Source organism: Nycticebus coucang, chromosome 14 (assembly GCF_027406575.1).
Source record: "Nycticebus coucang isolate mNycCou1 chromosome 14, mNycCou1.pri, whole genome shotgun sequence".
In the NCBI taxonomy this organism is placed as follows: Eukaryota; Metazoa; Chordata; class Mammalia; order Primates; family Lorisidae; genus Nycticebus; species Nycticebus coucang.
Window position 1 is genome coordinate 63,204,132 of NC_069793.1, and position 21,071 is coordinate 63,225,202.

Genomic DNA, 21,071 nt, shown 5'->3' on the forward strand with positions numbered 1-21,071 from the left:
ACAGCAAGCCAATTTCACCGATGGATATTAATGAAAAAATACTCAACAATATCTTACCCAATAGATCACAAATACACATTTAAAATATATATACATCATGATCAAGTAGGCCTCATCCCAAAGATGCAAGAGTGGTTTAACATAGGCAAATCCATAAATGTGATTCACCATATCAATAGAAGCAAAAACAAAGACCATACGGATCCTCTCAATAAATGCAGAAACAGCATTTGATGACACTGCCCCAAATCCTTTTCCTACCTGCACATTATTTTTATATCTCAACAATTTTCTTCTCCCTTCAATCTCACCCTCCTCTGGGACCCCTCCTATGAAGCCTCTGCGCCCTTGGATCAGAGCAGCTGGAAGACGGCCTGACGGATTGTCTTGGTCTTCAAGCTGTAAATGATAGGGTTCAGAACAGGTGGTAGGAGCAGATACACTTGACCAAAGTGCTACTGAGCACCCTTGAGTGGAGCAGAAAAGACGGGGTGCAAAAAACAGGCTGATCATTGAAACATAGAGGACAATGACAGCACAAATGTGACAGATACAAGTGCTGAGAGCTTTCTGCTGTTTCTTTGGGGTCACAGTACTCAGGACAGTATGGAGGATCAGGACATGGGAGAAAAGAATAAAGAGCAAGTCAGTGCCATTAAGGTAGAGCTGAAGAAACATCCCACAAAAACTACTGATCCAGGGGTTGGAATGTGTGTATTTGATGACCTCTGGGTAGTAACAGAATGGGTGGGAAAGCTCTTGACCCCCATAAAAAGATATAGTCTGTAAGGCAACAATAATAGAACTTGAGAAAAGTAGTTGGCGTATGCAGATGCCCAGTACAATTACCAAGACCATCATATCTGTGAGGACTTTAGCATACTTCAGTGGGTCACAGATAGCCATGCAGCGATCAAACGCCATGGTTGCCAGCACTGAGGACTCCAGCCAGGAGAAGGCATGCACAAAGAACATTTGAAGGAGGCAGGTTTTCAAACTGATCTCCCAGGCATGAAACCAGAGAATGCCGAGCACAGTGGGAAGGGTTGTGATGGTCAGACAAAGGTCAGTAACTGAGAACATGAACAGGAAATAGTACATGGGTTTGTGCAAACTCCACTCAATAACAATGACATAAAGGATCATGCTATTTCCCAAGAGGGCAATGGTGTAGAGACAGCAGACAGGAATGGAGATCCAGACATGAACACGTTCCAGCCCAGGAAATGCAGTGAGGAGAAAATATGAGGAGGAGGAGGTGCTATTGAAAATTAGCATGGTAGGTAGAGGACACACCCTGAAAAGAAAAAGAAAAATGTGTGTTATAATGATCCTTTTAAGTCCTAACTATTCCATAAACCCCTCTCAAATTATATAATTGTTTCTTTTTATTAAAAGTCCCCAAACTTATTACTTTACCTATCACAAAATTCTACAGTTTCCTAGATTTTTCTTGTAAGAACCTAGCCCCATACTCTTGCCTCTATTCTCTCCAGAATATAACCATCAATTTTCCTGAACTTATCCTCATGCTATCACTTAGACTAGCCCTGGCTTTAAATAGGAAATACATATAGACTTAGGTCACACACATTTACACATACTAACAAAATAACAACAGTCACAATTACAACCTGGTAGGTCTTTGTATTAAGTCTCTAGGTTATATAAGTTACTCCATAATAAATTGAGAAGTGCATAAGAATCACTCTGGGCACCTGTGATGATATATTCCTGGTGTCCTTGCTGGAAGCTGGCCTGGAATATTATATCCAGAGGTATCCTTAAACCCAGGTTATGGGCCACCCTTTCCTCATAGTCTTTTATTTGAAATCTCCTTATAATATCAGCACTTCTCTATTCCATTTCCTATTTTGGAATAATTCCTGTAAATCTTCCAATCTCTACTCCACATGTTTATGAGACTTGGATTTATCTTGCCCTCCATGTCTGTTTCTCCGTCTAGTTTTCCAGGTCACCCAAAATAACTGGGTCCTATTCCTTTCTCCATGTTACATTTTGGGGGTTCTTATTACTATTCCTTCCTACTCACTGTGAGTAGGCTGTCTTAATGAATCCTGTCAAGATTTCAAACATTTTTTTCTATAATATATAACTTAATTCATCCTGATCTTGACTTAGTAGGTAAGTCTAGGCAAAATACCCTGCCATATCAACTTCTACCCCAGGTCTGAAATTTTGTTATTTCATGACAGTAATTCAACAGGTCACTGTGGAGACTGTATTACTTTATCGGTTATATTATCATCGAGCCACCTTTTTGTTATTGGGAGGATCCAACACTAAATTCTGCATTCCTCCTGCCCAGTTTTGCTTCTGTTGTGAGTAAAACAGTTCCAATAACATAGAGAATTATCCTTGGTAAGTTAGCAAAATTATCTTTCCAGACCTGGCTATGTTCAAGCTTAAATGGACTTGAGATCACTCACAGATCATGAACAGGATGAAAGTAGGGACCAAAGAAAGGGGACTAACTCGGGAACAGGCAGGCTGAGGTGCCACCACAAATTAGAGCATCCACTAGTTCAGTGGATGAGAAAGCTCATAGAATGACAGCTGCAAAGTAAACAGAAATGGTGTCATAAGGAAGGCAGGGGCTGTGATCTATTGTAAGGTGACCATTGTGATTCTATTCAGGACTTGTTTACTGGCTGTTAGTAAAAAAAATAATAATAATAATAAATAAATATTAACATGGCTAATTTTTAATTTTTTGCTTAGGCCAACTAGTCATCAACAAAGAGCCAGCAAGGAGTGAGTGATACACCTGGGCAGGTTGCTGTGTGGACACTGCCATCCCAAGTGTCCTCATCTTTCAGTAGTCTAGGTTTCCTGCACTGGTGACAGAACAGATAGAAGGAATTTGCTGTGGCTGGAGCTTGCCCTTTGTTACATAATGCTAAATATGAGGCAGTGTTGACTATTGTTCTCTAAGGTGGTAATAGAAATAGTTACTTGTGAGTTTGATGAGAATATTTCAGATTGTATATGAAACCCGCACATTGTACCCCTTGATTGCACTAATGTACACAGCTATGATTTAACAATAAAAAAAAAGAGAAGTGTCAAAAAAAAAAAGAAGAAGAAGAAGAAATAGTTACTTGTTATGACAATGGGGGAAAAATCTAATCACCTAATCACTTTTTATTGCTATAATTTTCAGTGTTATTATACATGCCCATAGTTTAGTCGGGGGAAAGAGCTAAAAATCAGGATAATTAGGGCCAAATGAGATATGAATCAAATCATATGATTGATTTCAGATTAATCAAAAACTCAAACTCCGAGTGACAATTGTAAGGACAGTGACTGTGCTGAGGGCCAGGGAGACAGAAATGAATAAAGAAACAATTTCTGCAGTCAGAAGTCTCTCAGCCTAGTAGAAGTGAATGGGGTGAGAAGCCAAGATAAAACATTCCCAGAGAGATCCTATTTCATGGGGAACGGAGAGAAGATCAAATAGGCAGGGCAGGAAAACAGGAGGATGTTGAGATTTCTATTTCATTCTTTTTTCTTCTCAGCCTGATAAAAGCAGATAGTAAGAATGAGTCTCTTCCTCTAACCATCCAGGAATCTCTCTACAACACAAAATCTATTTTCTCCACTAGTATTTCATTTTTGCTTTTATAACGTATTTTCTTGCATGATCACATTTTCTTTTCCCTGCTAGACTGCTGGCTCTTTCAGAAATCAAAACATATCCTGTTCCTCTTTATATTTTATCTAGAGACAGCGATGTAATTAGCACATGATAAAAACTTAAATAATCCAGTTAACATTAGATATATTGTTAAATGGATACACTGTAGATGATAGAGATCTGGATGCAGAATGGATGAGTGAGGTATAAATTGAGCCTGCAAATTTTTAGAGAAAAATAAATGCTGGGGAAATTACTTCCCTAGACACCATAAAGAGAACAATCATCCTGTCACCCTAATTGGGAGAAGAAGTAGGAAACTAAGAGAAAAGGAAAAGGAAACTAATTTAAGATTCTTTGTATGAGCAATACATTCGGCTAGCCACTTTATATGTAATTTTATATAATTCCGGGACATTTTTGAGGTAAATATTTTCCTCCCATTTTAAAGAAAGAAAATGAACCCAGGAAGATTAAATAATGTATCCAAGGCAAAATAGATAGATACAGATTCAAAATTCAAAGTCAAATTTCCATTATTTTTCACTAAACTTCACACCATCAGAAAGAACAGGCTAACAGGACTAACGAGACAATTTGGATAGCTGGACATTGAAATTTCCTTCTTTTAAAATACTAAAAAGTTTGAATTACCTATTATATATCCATATGATATAAACAAGGTTAGATATGAAAATAAATAAAGGAGAGAACTGTGCCTTCATGACTCGTCCAAAGAAGAATGTTTGTGGAGTCCAATGTGTTTAAAAATGTGAGTCAATGTCCAAATACATTCGTATTACATGTGTCTCCATGTGCTGATGTGTGTAGTGGGGAGCTTTGTGGTAAAAGAGTAAATAAGAGATAAGATGCCCACAAATAAGATATTATTTATCTTCTGTTCTTCAAATGATATTTCATACAGGCCACACAAGTGACCCTGGATACTGTGTAGCACCATAGGAGAATAAGAATCACTGGCTGGTTTTGCTGCTGGGGAAATTTTTCTTGTGGAATGGAGAAAGAAGGAGCAGAGGGCTTTCTCTCTGTGAGGTCACACACCCTGGAGCCAGTTGTAGGTCAAAGTTTAACATCACTAAGATTTTCTCTACAGTGCCCACTAACCAGAGGAATAGGCTTGTGCTTTCTATCTTTAAGTAGAAATCTCCATCTGACCATCCAGGCAGAGGGTATTATCTGCCCATTCATATATAAAAGACAACTAGGTGATAGGACTTAATTAACACCCAGATCAATAACTTAGTGATCCAAAGGTCAACATTCCCATTTGCTGACATCAGTAATAATATAAACCCATCCTTTTCACTTATCAACCCCTATCTTCTGTTTATTTTTCACACTGAATTCAATTTCCTTCGTAATTACCAATCTTCCGTGACAGATCCAGGATGTTAAACTGAAACTCTTCTCTGCTTCTAAATTTTGGCACCACTTAATTTTGGGACCCTTAATTTGATTCTTAATAATGAGGCACAATTGATGTTGTTAATTTATATGTGCAATATCATCTTTTTTTCTGCCAGGAGTGAGAGTTCCTTGGAAGTTTATGTGTGCATATTTTTCATCTGTCATTACTAGAGACTAAAGCAGCATCTAGAACAATAGAAAGCTTCATTTAATAATGTTGATTGATTGCTGAACAATTACAGCCACAGAAAAAGCTCTCTGTACTTTTGGTCTGTGCTCTGAGCACTCTCTCCTTTGGTCTTTCTCCCTTCTTTCCCCTCCTATCCTCTATCTCCTATCTCAGTTTCTGCTGGTATCAATTACACCTCACCAATTCTTTATCCCATCTTAATTGTAGCTTTCATTAATCTTTTGCTTTGTATTCCTCCCATCCTTCTATCATTCTTCATTCTTCAATCCTTCCCATATAGTGAGTCTCCTTACCTGCTTGCGCCGGCAGGAAACACCACCAACTTCCTTCAGCTCTATCACAGAGCAGGTACTAAACCAGCTCCCAAGAGTGGGGGCTTTATAGGTAGCCTGATAGAGCTCCCAGGCAATAAGGTGCTTTTTCTTGATTAGTAATTATGCTGATTGGAGTAAGAGTGATGGGACCCACCTGCATATGTTCCTCTGCAATGGCCTACCTACCAGTCACAACCTCAAACCATGCTCCCAGGCCCAAGCGAACCCCATCTGTCAGGGTTGGAAGCATAGTCCTGGCCCTTGGGGCTGACAGTAATGGGTATGAGTGCAAACTGTCTGCTTGGGTCAGATAACTATAATCATTCATTTTTGTCCAGCCTTAGGCTACAGATTTTCAGCTAATGAATGTCAGATCTGGATTAGAAGAGGGCAGAAAGATTTAGTCATCCTCTGCTTGAGATATGTCCTTCCAATAGGTCTCATTATCCCCTGGGCTATTCCCTCCTCTGACATGGGAGGCCCTCCTAAGAAGAATTCCTGTTTGAGTCATAGGCACAGCCCACTATATCCTAAGTATAAGTAACCTAACATTTGAAGAATACATAGTATATGATGGAAATTGCACTATACCCTTTGTCTTGTTTATTCATGATAAGCCAATGGGTTAAATATTATTATCCATTATTTCACAGCTGAGGACATTGAAACTCAGTTTTTTAATCACTTTACCCATCTAAAAGTTAGCAAGTTACAGAATTGGTGTTCAAGACCATATCTGTCTGATTTCAAAGCTATTGATCTTAACCAGTATGTTATATTACCTTCTATAGCCAATTATTTCCTTCCATATATTCAGGAAATATGTTTTAAAAATATGGTCTTCAATCTAACCGATCACTTAATTCCCAACTGCATGCCCATATGTGGCTTAAGCCACATTTTGGCCAGAATCCAACTTTCCACAGTAGGTAGTAAACCAATAATCCTGATCATGTCTAATTTTCCCTTGTTTTTTATACTCTTGAAATACTTTTCCATTTATTTCTCACTATATCTGTATGAGACACACTGACAAAAACGCAATGAATATCTAGAAATATCAAGAAACTCCATAAAATTACACATTACATAGTACTCAGATCACCCTTTCCTCCACTTCCCAGCAGCAAAAATGAGTGACTCTGAAAATTTTAAATGAGATTTATGAATATTAAATGAGAAAAGAAAGGATAGGAAGCATGAAATAAATATTCATAAAGAACGGTTTTCATAAATTCAAAAAATACATATTGAATGTCCGCTGTATGTTCTTAACTACATTATGCGCATGGGATACATCCAAGTGGAACGAAAGGCTATGGGCTCTTATGGAGCATGTAGAAGAGCGGGAGACATACAGTGTTAGATAAGCATATAAACAGTACAATGATGGGAACTGTAACGTATTAAAAGGCGGATCAGGAAAGTCCTCTGGACAGAAGTGAAGTGGAAATTGACATCAAAAGTACACAAGGAATTCTTTATTTTTCCACCTGTTGGACAGAACCATGCTCTCATACTTTGTCCACACTATTTTCTTTTTAATATTTCCTTTCTTGTTTCCAATCTCTTACACATTCTGACCTTACATTAATAAAATCTATAAATAATACATAAGCAAAGGCAAAAGAAAATCAATGTTCTATGTTAAGCACTAAATGCCAGAGTGATTATAGTGAAGCAAGAACAAGCTGGAATAGTTTTCAGAAAAGGTATTAAACAGTGGCATACGACAGAAAACTACTCTGTGATAAAAAGGAATAGACCAGAAATACATGCAACATGAGTAAATCTCAAATGCATTATATTAAGAAGCCAGGCACAAAGGACTATTTATTGGGAGCTTCCATTGTTATGACACTATGAAAAAAGAATTACAGTGAAGGAGAACCACTGAGTGCCTACCAGAAGCTGGGTGTGGATACAGGGGATGACTACAAATGCACAACATTAAGAAATTTCAGGGAATAATAGTATTGCTCTATATCTTGGTTTTAAACGATGATATAACTATGCGTTTGTCAAAATTTGTGGAACTATATAGCAAAATGAGTGAATTTTATTGATCATAAACTTTAAAAACACATTATATACTATTGTCAAGAATAAAGATTCATCATTTTTCAAGCTGCAATAAATTATTGCTTTCATAAAAACCATTTATGCAATGCCATTTCACAATCCATTACATTTGTACTGTCCCATACAGTATCTACTAGCCACATGTGACTATTTAAATTCACATTTAAATTAACTCAAATTCAATAAATTCACAGTTCAGTTCCTTACTTGAACTAGCAAAGTTGCAAGTGCTTAATAGCTGTGTGTGAACTCTGGATATTGGACTAAATAGCAGAGATACAGAATATTTCTTCTATTTCTGCAGGAATTTCTATAGGACAGTGCTATATTTGATATTCTTCGCTGGCTTGATTGCATTTGCACAAAAATAGTAGACACCATTAAGGGCCAACCTTGCCCCCACAGAACACCCGGATGATGCGCCATCGAATCTGCTTGGTCCTGACACTGTACACAATGGGATTGAGCACAGGAGGGAGCAGCAGGTAGACATTGGCCATGGATGTGTGTGTTACTGGTGATAGATGCTTCCCATAGCGATGAATCAAGGCCATGCCAATGAGAGGCACATAGAAAAGCAGCACTGCACAGATGTGAGAGAGACAGGTGTTGATAGCCTTGAACCTCTCTTCCCGGGAAGCAATGCCCAATACTGCCTGGAGGATTAGAATGTAGGAGACTAAAATGATCAAGGCATCAAATGCAATAATGAAGATCACCGCCAACAGGCCATAGATACTATTGACACTTGTGTCAGCACAGGCAAGCCTCATGGCATCCTGATGGAGGCAGTATGCATGGGAGAGGACAATAGAGTGGCAGAACGGTAGCCTTTTGATGAGGAAAGGCACGGGGAGCACAGCCCCCATGCTCCGCAGCAGGATGGCTGCTCCAATTTTGCCAATGACACGATGAGTAAGAATGGTAGCATAGTGCAAAGGGAAGCGGATGGCCACAAAACGATCAAAGGCCATGGCCACCAGAACACCTGATTCCACTCCCCCAAAGGTGTGGATGAAGAACATCTGGGTGATACAGGCATTAAAAGTTATTGACCGCCAGCTGAACCAGTGGACACTGACCATGGTGGGCATGGAAGATAGTGAAAGGCTCAGGTCAGTGGCAGCTAACATGGCCAGAAAATAATACATGGGCTCATGGAGACTTTGTTCAACTTTGATCACAATAAGGATGGTGACATTGCCCAGAAACGTGGTGCTGTACAGAAGACAGAGGGGTAAGGCCATCCACAAATCCTTTTCTGGCATTCCTGGAATCCCAGTCAGTGTGAAGAAGGTCTGGTGGTCATCAGTAGTTTGGTTGAACAGTGACATAGTGGAATAGAGGTTAACTAGGCAAAAAGAGAAGAGGTCATTAAGGCAGACATCCGGCAATGGAATCAGTGACAAAAAGTGTGAGATAATAGCCATAACAGAGAATTTCTGAAATATTATTCTAACACATCCACAGCTTGATACAAAAACTGATGGATATGCTTCATGAGACAAGAATTCTATTACTGATCATGAAACGCTAATATACTTAGTAAAAAGAAGGAAAAAAAAAACTCAAATCAACATTTGCCACCAATAGAGATAAAAATCATTCTGAAACATCAAGGAGTTAGTTGTCTTGCAGATTTCAGTACTAAAGAAAAATTTGGCAATCTGCGTTATATGGATAGTAAACACAAACATTAATGCCCATAAATAAAGTATTAGTAAGTACAAATACAACATGAGATCTGGATCTAAAAACAAATGTGATGATGTATACATGTGTATATACATCAATGGGGAAGAGAGATGAACAGAACCTTCTCTAAAGAAGAGAGACGAATAGCTATCAAACATACAAAAAAAATGCTCATCATCCCTAATTATTAGAGAACTGAAAATCAGAACCACTCTGAGTTATCACAGAACCCCAGCGAGAATGGCCCACATCACAAAATCTCAAAACTGCACCTACTGCATGGATGTGGAGAGCAGGGAATACTTTTACACTGATGGTGAGACTGTAAACTAATACAACCTTTTTGGAAGGAAGTATGGAGAATCCTCAAAGAACTCAAGCTAGACCTACTATTTGATCCTGCAATCTCATTACTAGGAATCTACCCAGAAAGAAAAAAAAAAATTATTTTATCACAAGGACACTTGCACGAGACTGTTTATCACAGCTCAATTTGCAATCGCCAAAATGTGGAAACTGCCTAAATGCCCACCAACCCAGGAATAGATTAACAAGCTGTGGTATATGTATACCATGGAATACTATTCAGCCATTTAAAAAAGATGGAGACTTTACCTCCTTTGTATTAACCTGGATGGAAGTGGAACACTTTATTCTTAGTAAAACATCACAAGAATGGAGAAGCAAAAATCCTATGTACTCAATTTTGATATGAGGACAATTAATGACTAGCACACAGTGGGGGGTTGGGAGAGAGAGAGCAGAAAGAGGGAAGGACAGAGGGGGTGGGGTCTCAGTGTGTGACACACCTTTTGGGGGATAAGACACACTTGTAAAAAGGACTTTACCTAACGAATACAATCAGTGTAACCTGGTTTCTTGTACCCTTAGTGAATCCCCAACAATAAAGAAAAAAAAGAATATATATTCAAAGGTCAGCCTAAGCATGGCTGACTGAGGGTTCGGGATTTTGCAAAAGAACAATGTTATGGTGCTTCTTAACCTTGTTTTAATCAGGTCCCTTTTGAGAATTTCATAAAAGGTCTCCCAAGAAAGAATGCACACACACACACGTACTCACACACATGCACACACACAAATGCAAGCAAATTTTTGCACAAAAACTAAGTGAATTTACATAATGTTGAAAACCATCATAGACCCATGTTACGAACTTCTGTTTTAAGGATTTATTTTTGAAAAACTAGAATATAAGCGTGGATCACAAAAAGGAACAAAGCCATTAAACAACATCCAGAGCTGACACAATAGAGAAAACCCTGAATGGTTGGGAATGAATGGAGACAGAAGAGTTACTTCAAGTCTTGGGAGCTAGTAGTTCAGTGATGTACTGTCCAATATAGTACACACGAGGCACATATACCTATTTAAATTTAAATTAATTAAATTAAAATTGCATCAGTTGTTCTAGGTATATTCTAAGTGTTCAATAACCATATATGGGGAGTGGCTACTATACTGGATAGTACAGATGAAGAATATTCTTATTGTTAAAGAAAATTTTAAACAATATATTAACAAGTTGAATTAAAAAGTATTGTTAAAATAACGTACTTTGGACAAAATTAAATCCAATTTATGTGAGAATTAGTCACTACTTTCTATTCGGTTTTTTTCTTTTCCTTTCTCCCAACCCCTCCCACCTTCTCTCTCTGTCTGCTCTCCCCTCATTTAAAAGTGAAATATGTTTGTAATTTCACTTTATAAAAATATATTTTTTCCAATTTTAAAATCAGGTATATCCAGATGCAGTAGAATGAATTTGAAGTATTTCTTCTTTTTCTATTGTCTGTAAGATTTGGCATGATACTTTTTTTGAAATTATCTTCTATTTTTATTTATAAATGTTAGTTGTCTATTTTTTGAGACTTTGGGGAAAAAATCCTCCAGTGACTTTGCACTTTACCTTTCATTTGCACAAAGTCCCCATTTGTCTAGAATGATGAGACATCTCTCATTACTTTTCATTCCGAGAGAATTCTTGAGAATTATTGCTTCTTTATTTTTCCACAGAAAGTTTAGAATCGCTTGTCCTGATTCCTAAAATAATATTATTGTTTGTATTTAGATCTTATGAAACCTCTAGGTTAACTTAAAGATTTGAAGTCATTATGATGTTGAATCTTCTCATGTTAAACTATGGTGCTGCCATTTGCTCTAGTCTTACCAATAGCATAGGAAAGATTTTTCAACATATAAAACTTTCTTTGATTATATGCCTAAATATTTTATTACATTTATTGCTGTAATAAAGGAACATTTTCAGTCTTTTTACTTTCTAATTGATTAGTGTACAGTTGTTAATTAATTTATTTATTTTTATTAAATCATAGCTGTGTACATTAATGCGATCATGGGGCACCCATACACTGGTTTTATAGACTGTTTGACAAATTTTCATCACACTGGTTAACATAGTCTTCCTGGCATTTTCTTAGTTGTTGTATTAAGACATTTATATTCTACATTTACTAAGTTTCACATGTACCCTTGTAAGATGTACCCTTGTAATCCCACGAATCACCCTCCCTCCGCCTATCCTCTCCCCTCCCTTCCCTCCCTCTCTCCCTTCCCCATATTCTTAGGTTATAACTGGGTTATAGCTTTCATATGAACGCCATAAATTAGTTTCATAGTACGGCCGAGTACATTGGATACTTTTTCTTCCCAGTTGTTAATTTTTTGATTAATTTCATGTACTGAATTATTTTACTAATTGTGGTAATATTTTAGTTGGACTTCTGGTTCTGGAGAAATAAAAGCAAAATAATCTGTTTACAATTATAATTTCACCTCCTTCTTTCCAATTTGTATACCTGTATTTTCTTTTTCTTGCTTAACTGCTTTGCATAAAGCTTTTGAACAATAAAAAAAAAAAGAAAGAAAGAAAATTCTATCGAAACTTGAAAAAAATCAGACTACTGACTGCAAACTAAGAGGATGCCAAAATCCTAGCTGACTTCTTGACAACTTTTTGGTCCAATTGGATTTTGGATTTTCACTTACATACTACATAACCTCTGTCTCCCTTTACCTGTAGTTCTCTGTCTTTGTCTGTCTTTTGGAGTTTGGAAAGGAAAATAACTTTAAAACTAAAGACTCTGGAGAGAGACCACTTGGGTTTGAATGCTAGCTGCATGACCTTCAACAAGTTACTTAGTAATCTCAGTGTTTATGCTTTATTTCTTTATAATAAAATTAAAATAATACTATTTATCCTGGGGTTGTTAAGAGTATTCATTGAGAATATTGATAGAGAATTTAGAAAAGCATCAGGCAAACAATAAACACCCAATAAAGTTTAGTTATAATCAATATGCACCTGTTATCCATAACCTTAGTAATGTTTATTTAACTATAAATATTATCTCTCCAAATATTTATGAAATCTATTCATAAGTTGCTAAATTTATCTACCTACCCATAAATTATTTGCTTATTTTGATCACATTTTGAATTGCCAGTCTCTCTCCATCCCTCAGCCAATTTATCCCTATAGTAATCAGTGGCTTGCAAGTGTTGATTGCTGCAAAGCTCAAGAGAGTGTGTTCTGTGGGTCTGCCTCAGTGACTTTGCACTTGGCCAATAATGCCTATGGAAAAAAAATTAGAGGAAGCAGCTCCTGTATAAATCACAGATGAAAGGATTACATAGGAATGATAGATAACCAAAAATCAATAAGAAGAAGATGATAAGAAGGAACACTGATGCTGTGGAACTTACAACCACAAAAGAAACACTGCAATGGCTATCCAAGGAGCTTCACCCCAAAGAGCAGCCCTGCTCTTCTGGATTTAGGCTGAGAATAGCCAGCTAGGCTCTTGATTTCTGAAGATCTCATGGACTGAAAAAAGTTTTCTATGTTTAATTAATTTATTGATTAATTATTTCATATTTATTGAATGCTACTAATTACCAGACTTGTCATGCTTAAATAGAAGATCAAAAAGAACAACTGTCATTTTTCTTCCAAGACCCCTTAACAATGAACACATTGAAAGCAAGATCAGCATCATTAATGTACTGTATGCCCAGGGCAGAACAAAGTATGGTTGGGTCGATATGTCCAGCTTGTCTTTTCAGCAGGACTTACTTTAACTCTATCTCCCTCAACAATATCAATAGACCATGGAGAAGGTCTGTGCTGAGCTTTCCTCACAGAAAAATGGTAGGAGCTTCTGTAGCTTCAGAAGGGTATAGAGGGGTGGAGACGCAGGTAGAGAAAGGGCAGGCTTTAAGAGTCATTCCCTTTCATCTACTAGGGAAACTACTGCTTAATACTTATCCTCATAGGCAGACAGGTGGAATAGATGCACTCTTGGGGACAAGCATGAACATCCTACATGCTGAGGATCTGAGCTGCAGAGTAAAGGTAAAGGTGTTCCAATCTTATACAAGAGCCTTGAATTGCCCTCTCAATTGGGGAGGGAATATACATGTATTTGCTATTGGCCTTGACCTCTGCTTCAAAAGGAAAAGGCAACGATCTATATGCTTCTTGTTTCACCAATTAACCTTTGGCAGAATAAGATACTCCCCTTTCTACCTGATTCCCACATCTATACTTAGAAGTATTGTTTCTGTTTTAAAGAAAAACGAGAAAGAAATGGAAAAACAATGCTTGGTGAGCACTGTGGTCATTTGGGGCTCTTTATAAATATGTAGAAAACACAAGCAATAGACTTATATGATAAACTATGGAAAAAATAATGGATAAGCATTTTAAAAGCATTTCAATCCTTTCATAATAAAAATATGCAATATTTATCCATTGTTCATTTTTGTCCAGGCTCAGTTCTTAGCCCTTTACATGTCTTATCTCATTTAATGATAGAAAAAGGTTAGGGGGAAAGGACTACTATTATTGTTGCTGTATTCATTAGAAAAACAAAGATAAAAAATTAATTTGACGCAAATCTCAAAACTAAAAGTTAAATCCAGGTACTCTGATCATCATGTTTTGAAGTTCTGTTTTTTTTCTAAAGAAGATGGTCAACTTTTAGCCACAGAGGCATTTTCTCTCATTAAATACAAATTCCAGACAAAACCGTGGACAGAGCTCAGCCCACATACCTTCCATGGGTAACTCCTCCCACTCACTGCCAACTATTACATTTTTCTAATAACTGCCCACACTGCAGTCCCCTCCATTCTATGACAGCATCCTCAAAGAAAGCACTTCTCAGGCCTCTGATTTTTCCCCAACTTACCCAAAGCCTAGTGTAAGGAACTTAAGTCTTTTCTGATGTTGACAACCACAACAGTGCAAATATTTAAAACTAGTTACACCAGGGCAGATACCAGTTTCCTCTGAAGCAGTGTTATGGAGATGTGAGCAGCTGACTTCCTAGAGATGCCATTGGGGCCAAAGTCTAGACAGTCTCAGGCTTCCAAGCAAATCTTTTTTGTCAGGGTCTCAGGGGACCTGGTTTTCCCCAACGCAAACCTGCAATGGCAACACAAGCAAACAGACCTAATCTCTGTATGAATGGTACAGCACTTACTATGTCAAGATACAATGATACTCTACTGCTCCATCTCTAAAATTCCTTCTTAAAAATAAAGTTTACCTTTGTTTCTCAAGCCTTTCAATTATTGGCCCATTCTTTTTCAGTCTCACAGCATCGCCTTTCAACATTGCATTGCAAATGTCACTAATGGCCTACTTATTGCTAGACCCAAGGAATATTCTTTATTTTTACTCTCCTTTTTCAGCAGGATTCCATCCAGTGGAAAAAATGCAATGTTTGATTACTTTCTTTTCTTGGTTTCTGTGAAACCAAGTTGCTTGATATTTTCTCCTACTTTAATTTGCACTCCTCAATATCTCTTGCTGATTTATCTTCTTCCTAGATCACTAAATGTTGGTGTGTCTTTTATTTTATCATCTCACCTATATTTTAGCTTTACTCTGAGTAATATTTTCAGATACTATTGCTTTTATATGATTTAAAAATTTTACTGACACCAACGGTGTACAACAGTTTCCCTTTCTACCCATCTTCGCCAGCATTTCTTATTGCCTTTTTGATAAAAGCCATTTTAACTAGGGAGGGATGGTAGCTCATTGTAGTTTTGATTTGCATTTCTCTGATGACTAACGATATGAAACATTTTTCTTTGTGTATCTGTTGACCACTTGCATGTCTTTTTTGAGAAATGTCTATTCAAACCCTTTGCCCATTTTTAATTGGATTATTTGATTTTTTTCCCCTATTGAATTGTTAGAGCTCCTCATATATACTAGTTATTGATTGCTTGTCAGATAGGTGGTTTGCAAATATTATCTCCCATTCTGTGGGCTGTCTCTTCACTTTGTTGATAGTTTCCTTTGACACGCAAAAGCTTCATGTGATCCCATTTGTCCAGTTTTGCTTTGGTTGTCTGTGTTTGGGGGGTGTTACTCAAGAAGTCCTTGCACAGAAAATATCCTGAAGTGTTTCCCCAATATTTCGTTGTAATAGTTTCATAGTATCAGGTCCTAGATTTAAATTTGTATTTGTGTTTGATGTGATTTTTATATGGTGAGGTATAAAGGTCAAATTTCATTCTTCTGTGTGTGAATATCTAGTTTTCTCAGTACTATTTATTGAAGAAACTGTCCTTTCCTCACTGTGTTTTTGGCACCTTTGTCAAAGAGAAATTCAACACAGATGTGTGGTCTTATTTGTGGGTTCTCAAGTCTGTTCCATTGGTCTATACATCTGTTTTTATGCCCATTCCATGCTATTTGGTTGCTACAGCTCTGTAGTACAATTTGAAGTCAAGGAATGTGATTATTCCAGTATTGTTCTTTTTTCTCAGGATGGTTTTGGCCATTCTGGATCTTTTGTGGTTCCATACAAATTATAGGATGATTTTTTTCTATTTTTGTGAAGAATGCCGTTAGTGTTTTGATGGGTCTTGCATTGAATCTTTATACTGCTTTGGATAGTAATGAATTTTTAACAATATTATTTCTTCTAATCCATGAATGTGAAATACCTTTCCTTTTTGTTTTCTATCCTCTTAAATTTCTTTCATCAATGTTTTATGATTTTCATTATAGAGATCTTTGACTCCTTTGGTTAAATTTATTCCTAGGTAGTTTGTTTTATTTGTAGCTGTTATAAATGGAATTACTTTCTTCTAGTCTAGTCTTTTTCAGGTCGAATATTGTTGGCATATAGAAAAGCTACTGATTTGTGTATGATGATCTTGTATCCTGCAATCTTACTGAATTATTTTGTCAGTTCCAGTAGTTTATTTACTTTTTTGTGGAGTTCTTAGGTTTCCTCTAGATATAAAATCATATTATCTGGAAATAAGGATAGTTTGACTTCTTCCTTTCTAATTTTGATACCCTTCCTTTATGTCATCCTCTTGTCTGATTGCTCTAGACTCAAGGTTGTAGAACTTTGAGTACTATAGAACTGTGTTGAATAACAGTGATTAAATGGGCATACAGATCTTAGAGGGAAGTCTTTCAGTTTGTCCCTTTCAGTTAATACTAGTATGGGTCAGTCATACGTGTAGATATGGCTTTTATCATATTGAGGTAAGTTCCTTCTACATCCTTTTATCATAAAGATTATTAGATTGATAAAATGCTTTTTCAGCATCAATTGACATGATCATATGGCTTTTGTTCCTTATCCTGATGATATGTTGTAGTGCATTGATTGATTTGCATATGTTGAAACCTCTGTGCATCCCTGGGATGAATCCAGCTTGATCATGGTGAATAATGTTTTTAATGTGTTGTTAAATTTGGTTTGTGTATGTATTGCTGAGGATTTTTACATCTATGTTCATCAGAAATATGGCCTATTATTTTCCTTTTTTGTTGTTTTGTTCGTGTCTGGTTTGGGGTATAAGAATGACATAAACCTTGTGGAATGATTTTGGAAGGACTGCTTTCTGCTCAATTTTTTAAGAATAGTTTAACTATGATTGGTGTTAATTATTCTTCAAATGCTTGTAAAAATTCAAGTGTGGCGGCGCCTGTGGCTCAGTGAGTAGGGCGCCGGCTCCATATGCCGAGGGTGGCGGGTTCAAACCCAGCCCCGGCCAAACTGCAACAAAAAAAATAGCCGGGCGTTGTGGCGGGCACCTGTAGTCCCAGCTGCTTGGGAGGCTGAGGCAAGAGAATCGCGTAAGCCCAAGAGTTAGAGGTTGCTGTGAGCCGTGTGACGCCACGGCACTCTACCGGAGGGTGGTACAGTGAGACTCTGCCTCTACAAAAAAAAAAAAAAAAAAAAATTCAAGTGTGAAGCCATTGAGTCCTGGGCTTTTCTTTGATGGGAGACTTTTTGTTATAGTTTGTATCTTATTACTTGCTTGTGATTTATTCAGGTTATGAGTTGCTTCCTGGTTAAATCTTAGTAGAGTGCATGTTTCTAGGAATTTATCCCATTTTTTCTAGATCTTACAATTTATTGACATGTAGTTATTGATAACTATCTCTAATGATCTTTTCAGTTTCCGCAGTATAGTTGTAATGTCCCCTTTTTCACCTCTGATTTTCTTTATTGGAGTCTCCTTTCTCTCTTAGTCTAGCTGAAGATGTGTCAATTTTGTTTATCAAAATACCAACTTTTCATTTTGTTGATTTTTTTATTTCCATTTATTTCTTCTCTAATTTTTATTATTATTTCTTTTCATCTCCTAATTTTGCATTCAGTTTTACTATGCTTTTTTAGTTCTTTGATATGTAACACTGGGTTGTTTATTTTCTGCTTTTTTGATGTTGGTATTTATTGTGATAAACATTCGTCTTACTTCTGCTTTTATTGTATCCCACACATTTCAATATATTGTGTTTTTCTTTTCATTTGTTTTGAGAAATTTTTAAATTTCCCTCTTAATCTCTTCATTTATCCACTGATCATTCAAGAGTTTATTGTTTAATTTTTCATGTTTTAAATGGTTTCCAATGTTCCTCTTCTTCTTGATTTATAGTTTTATTCCTTTGTGTTTAGAGAAAATACTTGGTATAATTTCAATTTTTTAAAAAATTTTAAGTCTTGTTTTGTTGTCTAACATGTGACTATTCCTTGAGAATGATTCACAAGCTGAGAAGAACATGTATTCTACAGCTGTTGGATAAAATATGCTGTAAATATCTCTCATGTCCATTTGGTCTACAGTGCAGATTAAGTCCAATGTTTCCCTGTTGATTTTATGTGGATAATCTGTCTGATGCTGAAAATGGAGAGATGAGTGAACTTTTCAATGTTATAGTATAAGGTATATCTATACCTTCTCTTTTTCTCCCTATCTCTCTCTTTCACCCTGGGAATATTATACACACACACACACACACACACACACACTCTTGGGTACTCCCATATTGGATGCAAATGTATTTAGAATTGTTATTTACTCTTGCTGAATTAACTTCTTTATCATTATATAAGTAAATTTCTCTGTCTCTTTTTAAAGCTTTATATTGAAATATTTTATCAAACAAAAGTATAGGAACTCCTACTCATTTGTTGGTTTCCATTTGCGTGAAAATTTTTTCCATCCATTTCTTTTTCAGGTGATGTGTGCCTTTTGTAAAGTTTGTTTCTTGCATACAACATATACTTAGCCCGTTTTTCTTTGTCCAATCATCCTCCCTAATGTCTACTTTAAATTTCTTCAACTTATTGACTCTGTAGATTAATATTCTTGATGTTAAATTTAGAATATTTTCAACATCATATCCTCAAACAGTGATTCTGCCACTTTCATCTTTCCTCTGCTAATCCCATTATATGGATGTTGATTCGCACACAAATGCTGATGTTGTCCCACTAATACCTGAGACTGTTTATCTGTCTTCAATATTTTTCTCTAAGTTATTTTGTTTTGTTCCTTTTGTATATCAATCTTTAAGTTTTTGGATTCTTATATCTGCCATCTCAAATCTACTGTTGACTGACTTAGTAATTATTTTTAATTTCAGTTCATTGTAATTTTCAACTCAAAATTTTTTTTTCTTTTTTTATATTATTTTTATCTGTGGAGATTACCTATTTGTTAAATTACTATTAATTTCCTTTGATTATTTATATATAAGTTTTAAAAATTTTCTGGGCATACTTATAGTCTTTGGATTATTTGTCCACTAATATGGACCATTTCAGAGTCAAATTATATTAATTGCTATTTTTATTCATTGTATTTCTTTAAAAGTCTCATAAATATTTGTTGAAAACTTAGATACAATAGCATAGAAACCTTAGATACAATAGCATAGAAACCTTAAATACTTTTAAGATAGGTGTATGTTTGTTATTATTTTCTTCTGTTGGTTTATGTTCAGAAATTTGTCTAAATTTAAACTGTGAAATCTGTCTTCTCACAATAAATCTTTTCCACTAAGTACTGATAAGTACTTTCAGACTATTTTTATTTTTATTTCATTTCTTAGCCTGGCTTTCTAGGTATTGCCTATGAGTCTACACATCTTAGTGGTGTGCCAATATTTTGAGCAGAAATTGCTACCAAGAACCTTGAGTCAGAAACACTTGTGCAGACAGATCTGTAAGTTTTGTGGAGAATATACTTAATGTATAACCAGTTCTCACATCCCCCTTTGATTTAACTTTCCAGCAGATTCTTGAGTTTCTCCCTCTACCCCATGTATAAATAGCTTCTCAGAAAGCAAGGGATGCATGAAGAACTTATTTAGCCTTTTTATAATTGCTGTTTCTAGACTCTTCCTGTTAAATTGGTCAGGAGTCCCCCACTTGCCATCTTAAGAGACTAATGCTTCAGGTTTTACCTATTTAACTTTCCCATTTAAGTTAACCTATGTTTTTTCTCCCCTCCACCACAAGTTGAGTGTGCACTCTCCGGGAATATACCCACTGGTTTATCACCCAGCCCACGCCTAGTAAAACTACTTTTGATTTTATTATTCTTATTATTGGTAGTAGTGAAAGAGTACTATTCTTGCTAAAAGCTGTGAAAGTTTTTTTTCAATAATAAATGTTTCTCAATATGTTGTATGTCTTAGGTCAATTTCCAGAGCGTTAGATTTAAAAAAAACAATATTTCCAGTTTCATATCTTTTTTTGAAGAGACAATTCACCAACCTATTACTCTCAAGTAGGCAGAAAATCTTCTTCTACTGATAAACATATATATATGTACACACATTGAATACATGTACACTTGCTTGCACATACACATGTGTTTTAGAATGTTTATATTAAAAAACAAAGAAATGAGACAAATACTGAGAGGACACAGTTTTTTTCTGATGAAAACCCCAACAGGATGTTTGATGCTGGTGGGAATAATCAAGTAGACTTGGTAGGGTAAAAATTATATGATAAGAAAGAGACATAAACAGAATTGCTGAGTGATGTTCCTGTGCAGACACTAGGGGAGATAATCTGAGGTAAAGACTAGAGAATCAGTTTTAGAAGGAGTTTGAATATTTCACGTCATTTGTATAAGGTAACAGGAAATTCAGCATATATTTGACACTGTTAGTAGGTGAATAAATGTAGTGGAGTGCTAGATGCTGTTTTCTGATTGTCTCAGTTTTCCTAATGAAGTGAAAACAGAGTCATCAATAAAAATATAAGGCTTTTTTATTTTTTAATTAAATCATAGCTGTGTACATTGATATGATGATGGGGCATCATTCACTAGCTTCACAGACCTGAAAACAGGACAGAGATGTGCAACCTTCCAAGACTCT

The 21,071-nt window shown here is 36.2% G+C and overlaps 1 protein-coding gene and 1 pseudogene across 1 annotated transcript in view; both read right to left on the bottom strand.

Moving 5' to 3' along the window:
- Positions 1–329: 329 nt before the first annotated feature.
- On the bottom strand, positions 330–1,296 carry LOC128564493 (olfactory receptor 51T1-like; annotated as a pseudogene).
- A 6,759-nt stretch (positions 1,297–8,055) lies between these two features.
- The window catches only part of LOC128564494 (olfactory receptor 51H1-like), a 31,707-nt gene continuing 18,691 nt past the window's right edge, over positions 8,056–21,071 (bottom strand). Inside the window, exon 2 of the mRNA XM_053559956.1 lies at positions 8,056–9,026. Coding sequence (XP_053415931.1) covers positions 8,056–9,026 — 971 coding nt within the window. The remainder of the gene's footprint in view (positions 9,027–21,071) is intronic.